At 56.1% G+C, this 19,310-nt stretch overlaps 2 protein-coding genes across 2 annotated transcripts in view; one reads left to right on the plus strand and one right to left on the minus strand.

Annotated features, from left to right (window-relative positions):
- Window positions 1-9,368, plus strand: part of LOC123027915 (ADAMTS-like protein 2) — a 29,563-nt gene extending 20,195 nt beyond the window's left edge. The window contains exons 10-18 of the mRNA XM_044439271.1: window positions 131-554; window positions 1,765-1,871; window positions 2,748-2,874; window positions 4,011-4,224; window positions 5,428-5,583; window positions 6,366-6,536; window positions 7,353-7,529; window positions 8,357-8,501; window positions 9,250-9,368. Coding sequence (XP_044295206.1) covers window positions 131-554; window positions 1,765-1,871; window positions 2,748-2,874; window positions 4,011-4,224; window positions 5,428-5,583; window positions 6,366-6,536; window positions 7,353-7,529; window positions 8,357-8,501; window positions 9,250-9,368 — 1,640 coding nt within the window. The remainder of the gene's footprint in view (window positions 1-130; window positions 555-1,764; window positions 1,872-2,747; window positions 2,875-4,010; window positions 4,225-5,427; window positions 5,584-6,365; window positions 6,537-7,352; window positions 7,530-8,356; window positions 8,502-9,249) is intronic.
- An 8,305-nt stretch (window positions 9,369-17,673) lies between these two features.
- Window positions 17,674-18,783, minus strand: FAM163A (family with sequence similarity 163 member A). The gene is made up of 2 exons (XM_044439076.1): window positions 18,691-18,783; window positions 17,674-18,084 (listed from the first exon to the last, which is right to left on the minus strand). The coding sequence occupies exons 1-2, from the start codon at window positions 18,781-18,783 to the stop codon at window positions 17,674-17,676; spliced, it is 504 nt and encodes a 167-aa protein (XP_044295011.1).
- Between the last annotated feature and the right edge of the window lie 527 nt (window positions 18,784-19,310).

The raw sequence follows: 19,310 nt of genomic DNA on the forward strand, positions 1-19,310 counted from the left end.
GCAGCTGCAAGTAATACTGAACATCCCGCTCGAGGTTGCTTACAAGTTTAGTGTCCGTTAGTGCTGCTGTTGAACAGGCCCCTGCCCAGGCTGAAATAGTCTGGGCTCACGGGCGTGTCTTTTCTTTAAGCCTTCAGGCTCAGTCAGGTGGCCATCAGCACAGCTGTTCCTCATGGCGCTGGGGGGCCGGAGCTTTATAAGACCAGCAAGACTGGGCCATCCAGACCGCATCTTCTCCAGAAGCTGTGTCTCCGGGATCCACAAAACGTCCCCCTTTGCAGGGAACTGCACTACCTGGCAGTCAAGCTGGGGAGGAAGAATTCAACGATAAGGTTCTGGGGCGTCCCACTGGTAGAGTGGCTGGAACGATGGCACAGGCAGCCTGCCAAAAGCAACTTTCTAGGGAATGCCAACGCTGAAGCTTACGTGGTGGGCGAAAGAGGGAATGGCACTCTGCGGGCCACGTCTTCCGAGCCTGGTGCCACTTCCAGCCTTCAGAGCAGCTTCGAGAACAAGCCGCTCTCAGAACCTCTTCAGGCTCCTGGCACCGAAAGGTGAGATGGGAAGATGTTCCCTAGGTAAAGGGGGGCAAACATCCTCTCAGGGTGAAGATTGCTGTGATGCAAAAGGAGGACTCGTCTTGAAAGCTGCAGCCAAGATGTGAGCCCTGCTTCCTTTCGCCTTTAGCTTTAGCGGCAGGAAGATTTACCAGCGGCCTAGGTTCACTCTTGCCCCAGCTTCTGAGATTCAGTGGGGGTGCCTCCTTAGAAACACAGGAACAGAGCGAGTCAGAAGGGGTCTCCTGGGTCATCTAGTCTGACCCCCAGCTCCAGCTGGCACCACTCAAGGCATGCCTACTCCTTGAAGTGCTAAGCTGCTCCAAGAGAGAGTTCTTGGAGACATTACTGATGGCTGGCTTAGCCAGAACTTCATTTTTTCAGAAGTCAATCTGGAGAAGAAATGTATGTTTACATGTAAACTGGGGTACCTTACTGGGGGAGCTGCCAGCTAAACCGCATCAAAGAAGTCCGCCCCATTCCCGAGAGAGGCTGGGTTCAACGATGAGGCAGGCCACAGTGCCTTCGCACGTGGGTTGGCCTGTCCTGTGGTCGGAACCCCCGACCGTCATGGTAGTTCAGTCTGGTAGGTTTGGGCTTTGGAAACCACTAGCTGCTCTGGTTTCCGTGTGCCACAGAGGCTTGTTGTGCCATCTGAACTGGGAAAACATGGGTATGAAGGCCAGAGCTAGATTGCTGCTTGGTGCAAACAGCCGTTGCCACGTTTGCCAAGTGGCTAGCCAGAGAGTGCCGCTGGCAGCGACTGTTTTGGGCAGAGGGGTCCAACTCCTGCCTGCTTCCTGCCTTCTTTGGGCGAGAGCAGGCATTGAAATGGGCAGTGCTACAGAGAGCTGACTCTCCCGCCGCCCCCCTGCATGCATGCCTGAAAGGAGCTCCTCATGTGCAAGTCAGCTTTGGAGAAGCCCTTTGTGCCTCAGACCAGTGGCGGGAGGGCTGAAGGCCAAAGGGCAGGAGCAAGGCTGCTGAATAGGTCGCTTGTTGGCAGAAACCCAGCCGTAGGAGAAGCCCTTCTGAACGGCGGAATGGCCAGGCAAGAGCAGGGAAATCGAACGCTGCTTGGGGGAAGAGGGGCGAAGGCGCAGGACTGAAGGCTGCCTGCTCTTCCGGGGACTCTGGAGCTGGCCCGGGGGCCTGCTCCTCAACTCCCCGATCCTGGCGCTCACGCATCCGTTTCTCCTTCCCGCAGCAATGACTTCGAGCTGAGCCCTCTTGGCCATGACGACATCAGTCTGGCTGACATGTACCGCTGGAAAGTGTCACCCTACGCCCCCTGCAGCTCCACGTGCACCTCAGGTAGCTTTGCCCCTGCTGCAGGGCTTTCGGGGTGGCAGCCTGGTCCCTTTTGCTCCGCCCGCCGGCTTCCTCGCAGCGAGGAGGGGCATCCGAGGCCCTTGGCTAGCAACTGGATGGGATGCAGTGGGATGGCAGGCTCCGGGTTACCGTGGGGCTCAGAGGAGTCTGTTTTGGGGGTGGGAATCGGATGGGTTCTGTGGCTCGGCTCCCTGGGCTCGTGCCCGCTTCGTCGTGGCCCTGAGTTGAGATCCCGGCAAGCCTGCCCCACGCTTGTGGGGGGCTCTCCGGGAATCAAGCCCCAGATACCTCCCTCGTCCTTGCCATGCGCAGAAGCCGTTCGTTGCTGCACCCGCTGTGCCAAAACGGCCATTTGTGTCCCTTCTCCTGACTTGGAAGAAGGTTCCTCATGGAGCAGCCGTCATCGCCCGAGCTTGTGCAGACGTCCTCGCAGCTGGGCTCGCTTTCCAAGTCTCGGCCGAGCACGAGAAGTCTGCCAACGCGAGAGGGCCGTGCTCTGGCGAGTGTTGTCCCAGCCCTAGTCTGCAATAACGCCCTTGTGCGACACTCGGGATGTGCGAACTGCTTGCACTGCCTGTGCCTCGTCACTTTGCATCCTCAGGCGTCGTGTGGAGCCGGGGGCGCAGCCACTGCGCACAGCCGTTCTGGCGCTGGGGGCACAGCCAAGGCATGTGGGTGGAGCGCTAGCCCTGACTTAGGGCCAGCCCAGCCAGCCCAGGGTACAGCCCCACCACACGACGCGGCCGTATTCCGGGTCGGACCCTTGTTCCGGGTCGTCTCCTGGCTTGGCAGAAGCTGCCCGAGGCCTCAGAGTTGGACGAGCTTTGCCTGAACGGAGGCAACGTTGGTTCCCCCCAGGAATCAGCGCTTCCTACGCCATGTGTGTCCGCTACGATGGAGTGGAAGTGGATGACGGGTACTGTGATGCGCTGACCCGCCCAGAGCCCACGCATGAGCTCTGTGCAGGCCGAGACTGCCAGCCCAGGTGAGTTGATGGCTCCGGGGGGAGTGGGGGGTGTAATCCGGACACTGGGGGAAACAGCTGTAGCTTGCGACTGGTGGAGCAGAGCTGCGACTTTCTCCCAGGCTGGGTGGGTAGTTGCTTTCCACTTGGGCCTTTGAAACCATGGAACCAACCCAGGCAGCCCTGGTGCCTGACTCCCCATTGCTCGTGTTTCCATGTGCTGATTTCCCAGGAAAATAGGTATAATTTAAAGAAGCCAATGCAAAGCACTCGGCACTCATGGGGGTCAGAAAAAGCCCATGCAAGGGGGACATTCCTCCAAACCCATGATAGTAAATCTGAAATCCCTGCCTTAGAACAACCAGAGGAAGAATTTATTGACAACCTGTCGAGCGATCCAGTTTTCAGCCCGTTGCAATGCGAACGACTCAGATGATTCGCGGGGCCCTCTTGACGCACCCGTGGCGCTTTTCCCGGCCCTTTGCAGTCTGAGCTGCCAACAAAGCGGGAAGTACAGAGGAAGAGTGGACCGACCCACGTTCAAGAGGAAGGGGCTTAGGAGAGCTCGGGCGTCAAGAACTGGATTAGGCCCAAAGTCTAGTCTCGTCTAGTCTAGTGCAGCATTTTGGTCTGGGATCCCACGAGCAGGATGGGCTTCCCGCCCGAGTCCCAGCAGTGGTCATGCGCAGGGCTCCTTTCAAAAGGTCCACTGGTTTGGATTTTCGTTCTGGGGAGGGGCTGCTCCAGCAGTTTCCCAGCACTGCCAGCTAGCAGAAGGTGTGTAACTCGTTTATCAGGTGTGCCAGCTGGTGTCAGGAAAGCTGCCCTCTAAAGATGGCTTGTTGTGAGACCCCTGTTAGGATAGAGCAGAGCAGGCCTGGGGGTGGGGGGCGTTGCTAAGAATCCGGGCAGGGCTTTGGTCTCCCTGTTAACCCTTTTCTGCCCAGGATTAATAGTGCATTGCAGTTTGATGTAGGCATTTTGGGATACTCTTAACATGGAATAATGGACACAGTGGATTTACTGCTGAGTAAATTCATGCCCTGCACTGTCAGCAGCTGGCACTGTGATCCTGTTCATGCGGAACATGTGCAAAGGCGTCTTGGGCTGAGCAGGTGTTGCTTTTTCCCTGCCCCGCCGCTGGGTCCCATGCGGAGGTGGGAGACCAGCCGGTGGAGCGAATGTTCCAGGACGTGCAGCGAAGGCTCCCAGTTCCGGACCGTGCGGTGCTGGAAGATGCTGGCGCCCGGCTTTGACAGCTCCGTGTACGATGACTTGTGTGAATCAGCCGGGCTCGCCAGGCCCATGGAGCGGAAATCGTGCAAGAGCAAAGCTTGCGGCCCACAGTGGGAGCTGTCAGAGTGGTCCGAGGTATGTGCTTCTTCAGCAGGGTGAAAGCAAAGACTGACCCACGGGGGTGGGCAAGCCACTGTCCTCCAGATGTTTTGGACTCCAGCTCCCATAAGTCCCTGCCAGCGTGGTACAAATTTTATTTATTTACTTGTCTTTTATATACCATCTCATTACTAATGTCTTGGGACGGTTTACAACAGGCACAGACAAACATGGCACAGCATCTAGCCATCCACACTAAAATCACAATTAAAACAAATTAAACATTAAAATAATGGGAGAATAAAAAGGTTTTCACCTGGTGCCGGAAAGAAAAAGGTGTTGGCGCCAGGCGAACCCCTCTGGGCAACGTTTTCCACAATCGAGGGGCCACCACAGAGCAGGCCCTCCTCTGGGTAATTGCCCTCCTGATCTCCTTCAAGGAGGGCTCCCGAAGAAGGACCCCCCGCCTCAGATCTCAAGGGGCGGGGGGCAGATAGGGGAGAAGGCGCTCCTTCAGGTATCCCGCACCCAAGCTGGTTAGGGCTTTATAGGTCATCACCAGCACCTTAAATTGGGCCCGGACTTCAATTGGCAGCCAGGTAAGTGATAGAGCACCGGCGTGATACGTGACTCTGGAAATTGTAGTCCCTCGTAGAGGCAGCCTGAGGAGCATCCGAGGGGACAGAGGTCACGGGACCGGATGCAAACAGCGCCCCTGCATGTATAACGGCTGCACGGAAGAGGGAATTCCGACTGGCATTGCTAGTCCCTGGACAGCCCGTCCCACCGCCATTCCCATAAGCCAGTTCCAATCCTCCCCAGCCACTTCTAATTAAAAAGACGCACAACGAAGTCAGGGGTGACACGCATCAGGCTCAGGCCTTGCATGAGCACCGAGTGGGGTCCACAGGCCCACGGTGCAAGAGGCTGGCACAGGGATCTGGAAGGCTGAGCCAGCCAGCAGCCCCGGGCAGGGCCAGTGGTGCCCGATCCTTGTGTCCTCCTGCCCCAGGTGGGAATGACCCTGCCAGGAAGGTGTGCCCTGTGCCAGTGTGAGCTTCTTGCGGGAATCTTGGGTCATTTTTCTTGGTAGGTGGGAGGAGCGGGCGATACTCAGGTGGCAGGACAAGCGTCCTGTGTCCCCAGAGGGGGTGGTGGCCAGGGGCTGCTGCATCTCCTGCAAGCCTTGCCTCATCTCTCCCACCACGTGGCCACCTCTGCCCGCCCCCATCCTCGCAGTGCTCTGCCCGGTGTGGCGGTTCCGGCACGATGAAGAGGGAGGTGCGCTGCTCGGACGAAGCCAGTCTCTGCAGTGAGTCCGCGAAGCCGGTGAGCGAGAGGGAGTGCGCAGGGGCCCCCTGCGACAGGCGCTGGACGGCCTCGGAGTGGGGACCGGTGAGTCCGCGTGTGGCGATCTCGGCTTTCTCCCAACCCCTCCTCTCAGGTCAGGATCTGCGGGTGCGGGAGGTGACGGGATGGTCATCCCCAGGAAATGAATGGGGACTGAGGGCATCCGGAGGCATAGCCTCGTGGCGGTGCTGGACTTCTGCCTCCGTCGCATCCCTGCATGGCCCAGAGAGAGAGAGAGGGGGCTCTACGCCGATCTCGTGGGTGGGCTGACCCAGTTGCAGAGGCCCCTCTGTGGGTCGCAGAGGCTACTGGGTATCGGAGTGATTCTGGGGAAGCACAGCAGCTGCTGTCCAAGAGAGCCTTTCCGGGGCTATTCATCTCCCTATTTCAGAGTAGACTTGGCCCCACTTTTTGGATATTATTTTATCATCATGAGGTCTAGAGGCTTTCTTTGAAAATGAGCACAACAGTTTAAGTTTTAAGAAGCCAGTTTTTGTGGTCCAGGTTACATGGGGCAGAAGAAGATGCAAGCGCTCCTTAGACCTGTCCAGCCTGGAGAGAGCCCCTCCCAGGCGTGGGATGGCGCTCAGCCACCCTTCCCTTGAAAGGCCTCTCTCTCTCTCTCTCTCTCTCTCTCTCTCTCTCTCTCTCTCTCCTTCCTTCTTTCTCCCTCCCTCCCTCCCTCCCTCCCTCCCTCCCTCCCTCCCGCTCGCCTTGCTTGCTTGCTTGCTTGCTTGCTTGCTTGCTTCCTTCCTTCCTTCCGTCTTCCTTCCTTCCTTCCTTCCTTCCTTCCTTCCTTTCTTTCTTTCTTTCTTTCTTTCTCCAAGTGTTCAGGTCTGTGTGGCGAGGGACGGATGAGCCGTTTCGTCACGTGCCGCAATCTGGAGGGGAAGGTGATCTCGGACTCCCAGTGCGACCCCAGCACCAGGCCCTTGGCGGTCCATCCCTGCGGAGAAAGGAACTGCCCTGCGCACTGGGTGGAGCAGGACTGGGACCAGGTGAGTCTGCCCTCGGCTGCGCCGTCCATGCGGCTGGGGGAGCCGTCGCAAGCTGGCCGGTCCCGGGAGACCCCTCCACGCCCCAGTTGGCCTCCTCCTGCCGGGTGTGTGTCCTGGCTCAGGCGTCAGTCGGCTGTGCGCTGGCCCTCCAGGAAGAGGTCCAAGGAACTCGCGTCGGCCCCATCCCTGAGCCAGTCTGCCGCTCCCGGCTCTGTGGGATCGCAGGTGTTATCCTGACTCTGGGGTCTGAGCTGCGCCGAGACGCCATTTTTCGCCGAGCCGTCTGCCCCTCTCTCGCCTCGTTCGGTCCTGATGTGTGCAGTCACCTGCACGTGAAAGAGGCACGGGGCCGCGTGGGCCAAGGATGGTTTATTTAGTGCATTCATATCCTGCCCTTTTTCCTCGCAAGGAGTTCAGAGCACCTTACCATAATCCTCTCAAACTTATCCTCAGAACAACAGCCTTGTGAGGTAGGCCAGGCTGAGAGTAAGCTCCATGGCTGAGCGGGGTTAGAATGCAGTCCCACAGCTGTAACCACTCTGCCACACTGCACCCCTGTATTGTGGCCCGCCAGGAGGCCGTGGACACTCCCGGGGCTGTTTGCGGCCTCTTGAAGGGTTGTGCGAGGGTCGATTAACCCTCAGATAAACCCCGCCAGCCAGGCTTGCACAGCGGGACAACCCCCGCGTGGGCTTGGACCGTCATCGAGGTGGCCGGCACGTCCCTTGCCCCACCCGCTTCTGGGCTGGGGCGGAACGTCAGTCCTGCAGCGAGAGACTCGGGCAGCCTCTGATTACCTCATTTCCCCCCTTGCAGTGCAATGCCTCATGTGGCCGGGGGGTCAAGATGCGGACGGTGCTGTGCGTGGGGCTGGAGAACGGCCTGTACAGGGAGTACCCTGAGCTGCAGTGCGGCGCTGCCCCGAAGCCGGACACGCAGGCATCCTGTTTCCAGAGGCTCTGCTCCACCTGGTTTTCCACCTCCTGGTCCCAGGTAGGGCGCGAGGCCGGGGACGCCCGGGAGGCGCGTGGGGGGCTTGAGACGGACGGGGGCGGAGGGAACGGGCGGGAAGCACTGAAGTGGGAAGGAGGTGAGTCGGGGGGGGGGGGGGGACGGCGCGCGGGGCCGGGGGGGGGGCGGCGGGGGTGGGGGGCAGGAAGGGTCTGTCTGCAGTCGCCCACCGTCCTTATTCCTCAGATCGCCTCTGCCTTGGTGTGCCGTCCGGGGCATCTGTGGAACGCAGGTGGCAGTGGCTGGGAATCTGCGCATCACCTTGGAAGGGGCCCCGCGCCAAATATTTAAAAGGACCCTCCCCCCCACAGGCGTCCACATGGAGGGGGTGGTACTCTGGGCGCATGGGCCCCACGCTGCCTGCCCGTAATGCAAGGGGCTTCCGCAAGGGTATTCCCCCCCCCCCCCCAGCTGGGGAGTCGTGTGTGCAGCCCCTGCCCTGCGCGGATCCTGGGGGCCCGTCTCCGGGCTCACGTTCCTCGGCAGCAGAACAGTGCGAGGGGCCGAGCCCAGGACTAGCTTCGCGGTCCCGCTTTGGTTCCTCAGAAGCATTGTCTGTGCTCCGGCTTCAAACCCTGCGCTGCCGGACGTTGATTAAAACTGGGCGCCTCCCATTGACAGTTGCTCAGCATTCGCTGAAACCGCCGGCTGGCTCGGCCATCCAGCGCCCAGCCGAGCGAGTGAGCGAGCCCCCGCACGCTGCCCCCGCAGGGGTGGAGGTTGCCGCCCCCGTGCGCGTGCTGCCCTCCTGCCTGAGGGGAACGCCTCTGCCTTTGTCTCTCCCCCCACCCGTGCCCACTCCTCCGCAGTGCAGCAAGACGTGTGGCCCGGGCCTGCGGGTCCGCGAGGTGAAGTGCTACCACGGGGAGGCCCTGGGGCAGGGCTGCGAGGCCGCCTCCAAGCCTGAAGCCCGGCAGCTGTGCCAGCTGCACGGCTGCCCCACCGACGCCCCCGGTAAGCTCGCTCGCTTCCTTGCATGAGAGACGACATGGCTTTACGTTTCAACTACCAAACCGCACTTTGAATGGTGAAAGCCCTGGCAAGCATGCTGTCTTACCTGAATGCTTCTCTTCAAAAACCCGTTTCCAGTCCTCTATATATATTTTACCAAAAAAGCCTTATAGGAAGAAGTGACATATTTTTCTGCAGTAAAGTACATATTTCATAAGTAACTGAAAAAGCCGTCTCAGCAGGGGGCCTCCCCCCTCGGGGCACCCGTGTGGGCCCTGCTCGGAGGAGGGAGGCGATGCCGTGGTGGTTTATGTCAGAGGAGGCACCCCGGGATCAGGTGCGTTGAAGGAGGTGAGGTCACGCCAGCGAGGAACAGGATGGGGACCCGTCCGGTGAAGGCGGAGGCGGCAGGGAAGTGTGAGGCCCGGGATGGGAGAGGAAAGGCGGGGCAGTTCAGAGACCTGTGCAGAAAAAGGGGCGGAGAAAAAAGAATTGGAGGGGGGAAGAGGAGGCTGGGGAGAGAAGGGGCAAAGTGAGCGGTGTCTTTTGGCCAGGAGCTGCAGCGGCAAGGGAGGCCGAAGTCTCCATGTTAACCAGGAATCAGCTGCTGCTCTGGAAAGAGAAGCCCGTGCGTGTTCTTGTGAGGCAGGCAGGCGAGCCCGTGGCTGGGGGCGCTCGCCAGCCTCAGGGAGCAGCTGGACAGGGCCCTGGAGGTGCTGAGCACGCTTCTTGTCGCGTTTCCTCTCTGTAGATGAAGACTGCGAAGACAAAGCGTCCGCCAACTGTGGGCTGGTCCTCAAAGTGAAGCTTTGCTCACACTGGTACTATAGGAAGGCTTGCTGCCGATCTTGTAGGAATAAAGCCACCTGATTCCTCACCAGCCTGCGGCTTTCCTGCCTTGAACAAGGAGCAAAGTGTCCTTCAGGGACAGACTGGACTGAAATCTGTATTCCAAAGCAAGTGGAGGTGGACGTGAACCTACGGAGCAACCTATTCAGTTGCTAAAATGACGGCTCTCCGAAAAGATCCTCTTCACAGACCTTGTCAAAAACTGCCCGCGTCTCTCTGTCACAGAGAGCACATAATGAGCGACCTTCGCTGCGCTGCCCAGAGGCATCTTGTCACGGGAAGTGACATGAAAATCTTTGCTGCCCTGCTTCTTGTCATCCCCGGGGCTCAGTGGAAAGGAAACGGCCTCCCTCAGGACCATCAGCGCATCCTTCAGCCCCCGCATTCCCTCGAGCAGCTGCCTTCTGCCCTCCTAGGTGAGGGAGCTGGAGGTGATCCTGTGAAATCTGCCTCAGAGCTCGGTCCGCCTGGCTCCTGTTTTCATTTGCAGCCCCTTTTGTAAAAGTACACGCTCCCCGCAGAGGACGGAGCACCAAAAGCATGTGTTCTGCGGGAAATGTGCATTAAAATACTTCTGAATGAAATCACAAGTTTAGGGATAAGACTTTTTCTGGAAGAAAACGCACTTGCCTTTGCATTTGGGGTTGCAGAGGGAGCCTGTTCTGATTATTGGCGGATCGAAGCAAAATTCAGGGGCAATCCCAGGCTGTCATTCCTTCCTTTCCTACTCCGACATGAGTCCAGGCCACGACCCTTCTGAACTCCTTCAGACGACACAAAGCATATCGGTGAAAGCTTGCTGTGGGATGAGGTCAAAGTTCCGTTTAGCTCAGCACTGTTTCTTACCATATCCAACCGGACGCATCTGGGAACATAAACACAATCCATGTTTAACCCCACACTAAAGGCATTCAGAGGTCTCCATCGTTTGGACATGCAGGTTCCCTTTGAATGATGTAGCCAGTACCTGCTGATAGTCAGACTCCCTGTGAATCCGCTCCGCCCTCTTCAAAAGCAGTCGGGTAGCCACCAGTACCGCATCTTTACAACACGTTTGCAAGGTAGGCATTGCTGTTTCACCCCATTTGTTGCAAACTGGGGAGAGGCTGAGAGAGAATTGCTTGCTGAAGGCCGCGGGGTCAGTTCATGGAGCCCAAAGGAATTAGGACTGTGTCCTTTCGGAGAAGACACTGATACTCATCCGCATCCAGCCCGCACAAGGCCGACGGTACCCAAGCGCAGCCGGTGGTGCCCTTCTGACCTTGCCTGTGGCACTTGGGATGGAGATCGTGAGGTCGGTGTCAGACGTGCAGGCAATTCAGCACAGGACAAAGAGTCCCTTGAGGAAAAATCCGGAGCCACTGCCTTTGGGATGCAGCCAATGCCATGCAAAGCTTCCATCTTGGAAGATGGGACATTTCCACACAGACATGTACTGGGAGGAAAGCCATAGCAAAAAGGAGAAAAGAGGGCTGGTTTGCATGGTCCGTCCTGGAGCTGTACCCGCCGGTCTGTGTTTCGTAACCTTTCCTCCACCAGATTGTTCCTTTAAAACCACATCACAATAAAGTGAGAAATGGTCTTGATTTCCTGATGTGAAGAGACCTGTGGGGGCTGGAAGGCCATCCCTGGTGGAGGTGGCAAGAACCGTGGGAGTTGGGAAAACCTAAGGGAGGGGAGTCTTCTGATACCCCGTGGCATCTTGAGCAAGATCTTGGCCTGGCTTGATCGGGATGTTCCTGCAGCTGGTTTCAGCAGATGGAGCTGGTTGGAGCAGCCTTGGTGAACATCCTGCCCAGGAGGGGGGCAGCTCCGTATCGGGGTGGGGGGACACCCAGCCTCCTCTTCCGAGCCCAGGGGAAGAACGCTGGCTTGCCGGGGTCTCTCTCCAGCAATGCTGCACTGTTTGGTCAGCATGGTGTTGGCATTACACAACTCCGGAAACTGCTCAGCGAGTCTATCCATGCAGCCGAAGGGGAGAAGGAAGCCAGCTCTCTGCGCCCAGAGGAGCATTCGCTTGGTGGGGCTGGGGCAAATGCAGGGCCACCGGCATGACCACAGTCCCAGGCGGCCAGGCCGATCGTCCTGCCCCCTTGTTGCCTTACGTGCCCATGTGTGGACTGAGTGCTTGGATGCAGGCCCCTCACGGTGCTTGATCTAGCGCACGCCTGGCCTGAGCCACAGCGCTGCGTTGCGTCTGCCTGATCCGCAGATGTGGGTAGCTGCTCTCCGTGTGCTGAGGGGGCACCACATTGTCTCCTGGGGGAAGGAGGACACAGTCCTGTTTTCATTTCCTACTTTTCTTCAAATGGAGACCCAGTTGTCCTGGGAGTTGATGATGATGCAAATCTGAAATGCAAAAACACCATGCCCTGCCCTGCCCTGCCCTGCCCTGCCCTGCCCTGCCCTGCCCTGCCCTGGAAAGTGACCTAAAACCACCCCAACCAGAAGCAAGATCACTGGCAGTGAAGACGTCCCGTACCTCCTCCCCACCTCCAATGCACTCCAGCGCCCGGACAGGCAGGTGGCCAACCCCAGCCAGGTCCCAGAAGGCGTTCCTTGTGTTTCTGACGCCAGTCGATAGAAATGCAGCAAGGCTTTCCGTGAAGGCTGGAAACCAGGAGGCCAGGACTGCCCTTCCTGGCCCGGCTGTGTGTGAACAGTGGCCAGCCGGAAGGTCCAGCCTGCCTGCTTGATCATCCACGCCATGTTCCCTCCTGCAAGGCCTTTGCAAGATCCGAGTGCGCACGCCCCCAGGTCGACCTCGGGAGCCAGCGGGCTGCAAGTGGGGAGAGGTGGCTGGGGACCCGGTTTCGCGGGAGGCCTTTTGCCCCCATCCCCTGCTCTCCGCAGGCAGGAGGGCTACGTGGCTTCCTTGCGCATGGGCCTTGGATAGTTGGGGCAGTGCCCTAGATCCTCAGCGCAGCCCCGGCTGCCCTCATCGGCCTCGATCCAAGTGTGCCGCTCCCCTCTGAGCTCGGAGGAAATCTTACGATGCCCTCGCTTAGCAGATGAAGCACAGCGTGAAAACACGAAGCCTCTACGCTAGATGGGGACTGCAGCCCTTCCTTCCACACTCTGCTCGTGATCTTCATTAAGCCCAGCCTTGCCCAGGCTGGCACCCCAGGTCTTCCATTTGGGAAGCCATCTGCCCCCAGTGCCATCTTGCTGAAAACGGTTCCGGGCCTGGTCCCCCTCGCTGCTCCTGATACCCTTGGGGTGGCTGGCATGCTGACCCCATGTGCTGTGCTTCCTGTTGCCCCCCCCCCCCGAACCTTTCTGCCTGAGGTTTTGTTCTGAAATCAGATTCTCCCTGCTCACATGTCCCACACACCTGTGTTTCCAAATCAGAGCATCCTTAAGGGGGACGGCCTCTGCAGACCTTAAATCACATGGAAATAGGCATGTGCACGTGTGCTTTCCCCCTTGTGAGCTTGTGCCCCAGCATCTCTCGCACCAAGCGCTGCCTGTGGGTTAGATTGGACTAATGGGCTGGGATCCGTGGACTGGGGGCGAAGCCACACGCTGGAGGGACCACAGTATCTTGGTGAGGTCCCAAAGTCACTGCCGGTTCTGCGAAGGTTGCCGCTGTAAAGTGGTGGTGGGAACACCAGGCTGGAAATCCCAGCCTGAGCTCCTTGCCATCGGTGCCTTCCATGGGGCGCAGGGTGTCCTTTTCCCCAGAAGCGAAATAACAGGAAAGACATCAGACTTTAATATTTCAAAGTCAGTATTTATTTTTCTTGTTAACGTCTAACCTGGTTCCATTGCCGAGCAACGAAGAAAAGATATCAGAAACCAACAACAGGTCTGAAGTACAAAAGTCCAGGAACACCTCTTCCCCTTCTGACCGTGCCTTCCTGTTTTGGCAGTGTTTGCCCTGGTTCCTCCCAGCACTTTCTGCACTTTCCTCTGAGGAAGGAGGGAGGGAAGGAGCAGTGGCGGCGGGAGATCAGCACCTTGAGCAAAAATTCTCCACTTTGGCTTGGATGGAGGGGAGAAGTCCGTGTCGGTGCCCACGGCGTAACCGGAAGAAGACTGTCGCCAAACAGTTCAAGACTCCAGCATGGAAGCGGTGGCCTCATGGGGCGCACACGCCGGGCATTTGGTCCCCCACACAGCAAGCCCGGACCTGTTGGGGAGGTTGGCTTGGACTGGGGAGGGGCTACCAGTTTTCTTCTGGAAACTCTGATATTCAAGACACAGGGTGGCTCCAGCAGGCCGCGTGGAGTGGAGAAGTGACTTTCCCTTCCCAAAATCTCTGATGGAGCAAGTTTGGCCACAAGTCAGCGTTTGGGTTTCCCTGCGAAAGTGGGACTTGCATCACCCCAGTGGAAGTAAACGATTGGGAGAAATGCAGCGGTGGCTCCTAGTATAGGCAAACCAGCTTAAAGAAAAGCACAGTTCATTTCTGACCTGCGTTTACTGAGTGTTTACCTTCATCCAGCGTATGCCCACTTGATTAGGCAGAAGTCAGCCCAGCCCTGCTCCGTAGCTCCATTCATTTTAGTGGTGATCAGCGGAGCAGTGAGAAATCATCAGATATAATCAGAAAAGAAAGGCATTTTAAATGCATAGCCTTCTACTGAGTACTCATATTTTCATCTCACCCATAAGGAGTATCATCCAGGTAAAATGTGTTGCTTCCAAAGCACCCCAAAATCAATAGCCTTGAGTGAGAAAGTGCTGCTTGAATGGCCGTTCCTCATACATCAAGCAATAGGGCACGTGCCCTACTTCAAAGTGGCTACTCCTCTATTTGAAAACAGCCCAAGTTCATTTTAAAGAGCTCAAAGAAAGGAGAGACGTGACCTTTAGTTGCTCAGGTGCATTTAGCACCTGGATGGCAGCTAGAGCAGGGACACCGCGTGGTCTCCCCACTACAGTGAGATGCACCATACCTCAATTAAAAGTGTGACAGTTCCTTATGAACTTACACCCACAACATAGTGGCACATGTGTATTTTCTGCAAATTGGCCCCTCTTTTATTCTCTCTTGGGGGCAGAAGTTTTTGTTTTGCCTGTTTCTTTGTCGGTATGTTACGGCTCACCTTGCTAAACTGGGCAGCCGTGGCAGACTGCCGTGACATCCTCTCTCGCCTGCCAAAGCCACAGCAAACCGCCTGGAAGAAGTCTATGTTTCCCATTCCTGGGAAACTGGGATTAGCATTGGCACGACCTCGGGTGACCTTGGGGTGCAGCCGTTGCCAGGGTGTGGGGTCCTTCACTGTCCCCCTTCAGGCCAGAAGGAGAAGCAAGGTGTGCCACATTTTCAAAGACTTGCCCGATTAATAGACACCACAAACTGTCCCTTCAAGTGGAAAACCAGTGAGTCAGGACATGTGCCACATTCCCTCTTCCTTCCATGAAGGAAAGAGCTGTATGTGTTTAAAGGATTCCGCATTAACTGCCCTCGGAATTCAAGGCAGTGAACATAATCCACCAAAAATACTACAAATGCAACTGAGCACTAAAATATCAGGCAAAACAAAGAGAATAACAATGGCAGAGTGAAACATTTGAAAGGTCATATCCTCCTCCCGCCACCTCTACAAAATGGTTTGAACTTGGTACTGAAAGGAAAAGTGGTGCTAAGGGAAAATCTTGGCAGTGGAAGTTCCAGAACTTGGGCATCACCCCTAAGAAGTCCCTGTCTCTGATTAACACTCGGCTAATTGGTGGTGGTGGGCATGCAGGGCAAAATCAGTGACGATGGCACAAAAGAAGAGTTTGTAAGGGAGAAGGCGCTCCTCAGTCACTTGCTTCCAGAAAATCGGGGCTCTCCGTGTCAATTGAGGGGTGCTTCTGAATACCACCCGGGAGCTGAGCAGAAGGCCTTTCCATGTGCAGTCATACAGAGCAAAGCCACTCTCCAAATATAATGAAGTTTAGGGTCCCACAGTCTGAGGAGACAGAAAATGACAGCCCCTATTCTTATGGTGTGGGCATCGGAAGTTAAAAAAAAACCACTTTATTTGTATACCGTTGATGGTGATAGGATTTAAGGGTGTTTAACATGCAAAGTTGTACATGCCTGGATTCTTTTAAAAATTGGGGTTGGCTGAAGTTACATTGCCCCCCTGCAACGGCATCCCAGCATGTTGCCCCCTCTCCGCCATCTGCTCTCGCAAATCCTCTCCGTGCGGCATCCCAGGAGCGCTGGCACAAGGGACAAGCAGGACAACTTTCACCTTGACCAAGAGAGGAGGCAACCCCCCCCCCCAAATAAAGATGGGAGGGAGGAATGTGTATCCAGCCTGGCCAGTCCCCCAAGACCGGGATTGTCGCTGCAGGAAACTGATGCCGACCAGCTCCCGGGCACATTCTCGCAGCGCACCCGCAAACCACACACCCAACCTGTCCTGCTCGCTTTCCCCCAAGCAAGCCTTGCATATTTTCTCATGAAAGGACAGGAGTTCTCAGAGCGAACCTGGAGGCCTTTACTTCTTGCACCGGGATACGGATGATCACAGGCCTGAAAATGTAGTGGTCCGTGTTCATTTGTGCAGGGGGCACACCAGGGCTCAAACAGCGGGGCAAGGCAGGGCTGGGAGCCCTCTCCAGGCAGCTGTCTCTGTCCACCTCCGCTCAGACCACGCGGTGTTTGCTCAAGCTCCCTCTCTGGCTCGCTGATTCAAGGCAGCGAGGGTTGCGTGGACTTAGGCAGCGCCCCTGCACCTCAAGGCTTCGCGTGCTTCTAAAACAGCCCGTCGGGTGTCAAATCGGTTCCTTCGGACTGCCGGTCAAGGAACATGCGGCTGATTGCTGCTGCGAGCATTCCTATGTGACCAGCCTCGTTTTCTGTGGTCCTGGTGCCATTACGGGCAAAAGGATGCGACAGGGCCAGTCCTTCTGCTTAAGAACCCTACTTTGGCTAAGATCACAAATGCCTTTTGGTTACAAGCCGCACTGGCGTAAATGGATATGAGCACGTACAGGGCTGAAGCTCAATCTATATGGCAGGCCCTTAAAGGGCAGCGGACCATTGTGCTTATTCAACTGGATCGGTCCACGGGGCTGGAGAACTCGGCAAAGCGAAGCACCCTCCATTTAAAGCGGTGCTGAAGGACACCCGCCCCCCCCGCCCCCGCTTGGAGGCTCAGCCCGTTTGCAACACAAACACACAAACAGCCCTTGATGGGTAGTGAAGGGTGAAGCTGCAACAGTGAGCAAACCAGTCCGAAGAGCAGTGCGTCCGTTCTCTTCCGTGGAGCCCAAGAGTTCTTCATTCACTAGTTCTTCTCTCCTCGTGAGAAATGGATCAAAGGGTCATACCGGACATTGGCTCTGAGCATTCACTTCAGCGCTGGTTCTTCGCTCTGAGGATCATGGTTTTTAGCCCTTCTCCACCTGCAGTATCAGACCTCAGTTATAAAAATACTACCGTTTGCAAATAATGTCTGGTCCTCTCGTTACCAGAATGCGAATCCCTCAGCAGCCCCATTAAAAAGGCTTGTCCCACCAGGCAAAGAAGGCAGGACTTAACTATGCTCAAACTCTTTAGCAGTGCAGATTTTAGATGTCAGCATCTATTTACTTATCTTGAAAAGACAGCCGGTGAGAATTAAGAAATTGGGAGAAAAGCGCTGCTTGCAATAGGAGGGCCTCCGACATGCAGCACAGGCAGGCTGTTTCCCCAGTTCCTCATCTCCCAGTTTCTCCCTCCTCCTCTTTGCCTTTTGTCCGTGTCTGTGCTTGTGTCTGTGTGTGTGTGTGTAAAAGCAGAGAAGTGTTACCTTATTTTACATTCTAGTACACATAATAGCATTCAGTTCATAACTGTTATATTACAAGGACAACTGGGTCTTTCTGTTCCTCGGGTTCCCCTCCCCTCTTCCAGGGACCAGCAGCACGAGACGGCAAGGGCAGTCAGGATGTTGCCAGCCTTCCCATTAAAACCGTCATCACTGCTGGGGACAAGAAAAGGCATGTGGACCGGCTGTCTGTGCACAGGGGGTATTGCTTTGGAGAGAGAGACACAGACGACGTTTGCGAAGTGTAGATACCAAAGATGTCCCTGGGATGGAACCGCAGCGTGGAGTCGCGAGAGGTTTTCTTCCTTAATGGAGGTTGGTTCGTAGTACACAGAGCCCTCCTCGGACACGATTCTTCGGTGTCGGCTGCAGGCTTGAAAATGGCTCGCTCCAGCCCTGACTTGCTGAGGGAGGAACTTCCTTCCCGTGTCAGAAAAGCTCCGCAGCAAGGACGAGGGACGAGAGGCGGCGGCAGGCCTGGGAGCCCTGTGTGGGCTTGACGCCCCGTCGCTGCCGCTGCCGCCACCTGGAAGGACGGTGCCGGCGCTCCCTGGGACAGGGACGGGCAGCGGTCACACCTCGGTACTGAAGGCCCTCGGCTTCAGGCAGGCATCGTGCAAGACGCAGTGGTGGGTCACCGGGTAGCTCTGGAGGGCTGCCACTTTGATGGGGAGCCCCATCTCGGTGCAGCACATGGGGGTGTACGGGACCCTCCCGCCGCCATTCCGCACCAGCGTGTCAGCGGTCCGTATGTAAAAGGGGGAGCCATAGGGGGTGCAGGTGGGGCAGTAGTTCCGCAGCCCCTGCTTGTGGACCTCGGGGGGCGGGAAGGGGGGGTTGCCCTGCCCATCCATGATGTGGGAGTTGCAGGCATTGCACATGACGTAGTGGGAGTGTGGGGGAAGGTCAGCCTCCTCCTCCTCCTCCTCCTCCTCTTCCTCCTCCTCCTCTTCATCAGATTCATCTTTCTTACAGCAATAATACTAAAGCAAAAGGGAAGGAACTTGCATTAACACACAAACATTTATATATGGCTTTAATGGAACAAACACAATGTATTAATTAAAATAAAACATGGGCTGATAAAAACTTATGGATTGACCACATTGGTATCCCACCCTCTTCCTCCTGAATGCAAGCCCAGGCAGCTTGCACGGCCCTCATCCTGCTGCCTTCACAGCTCTCGTTGCTCCCAAGGAAGCTTCTCCCAAGTATCGACTTGGAGGAAGGGATGTTAGCAAACAACACGTGCCTGGTTTGTTTTGTTTTTTGGCGAACCTTTGTGTCTCAGGAAACATATTTTGCACCTCCCCAGTGCCGAGTATGAAGTGGAAACGATGACAATTAAAAACATTTTGATTCCAAGTTTGTAACACAGAAACAGGTGTGTGACTGCTCTGCAAGGCACTGTGGCCTACCTTATCAGGCTGTTGTGACAATTACCGGCAGAGTGATCTTAGGCATGCTTACTCCAAAATAGGTCTTAGTGTGTTCAGTGGGGGAGGCATGTGCGGGATTGAGACCTGGCGTAATGTATCTGAAATACCGCAGAGAGATGGGTGAAGACCTGTAGAAGCCGAGCTCCTTACCTGTAGCCTACAGTAGCATAGAACAGCTATGATGCACAGTAAAATCGCTGTTGCTAGGATTCCACCAGTGATTACAACAGTTCCTGCTGTCATCCGACCGATTCCCCATCAAATTCTACAAAAGCAGGAAAGGGGACGAGTGAAACTCAAGCACACTAGGAACAGCAGTTCCAAATCCCTGCATCCCCAGATGCTTCCCCTTCTCCGCTTCTTCCATTCTCCTCAATCATCTCTTTTAAGCAAGGCTCTTCAATTACATTTACACCAGATGGGATTTTAGCCGAGCTCCTCACTTAAGTGGTTTAGACAGTTGGATATGCACTGAAAGCTTTCGCTGATGAATCTGGGTGTATAGATGTTTTAGCAATGAAAAAAGCCTTAACCCATGAAATTGAGAACTGAGGATCTGTTTGCTTTCTCTGTAAAGCTTTATTGGTTCTTGTGTGTTACTGGAATGAGCTGAAAAGGAATGCGTGAAAGATGATCTGTCATTTAGACCACGAGCAAAGGCATTCGGAAGGATTATGTCTGTCAAATTTCTCAAAAAGGCACCTATGATGGAAAATTAGGCCAAAAGACTCAGTTCTGCTCAACTGGTAGGTCACTCCACTGATGGGTGA

Source organism: Varanus komodoensis, unplaced genomic scaffold, assembly GCF_004798865.1.
Source record: "Varanus komodoensis strain SLA01 unplaced genomic scaffold, ASM479886v1 scaffold34_1, whole genome shotgun sequence".
Lineage (NCBI taxonomy): Eukaryota > Metazoa > Chordata > Lepidosauria > Squamata > Varanidae > Varanus > Varanus komodoensis.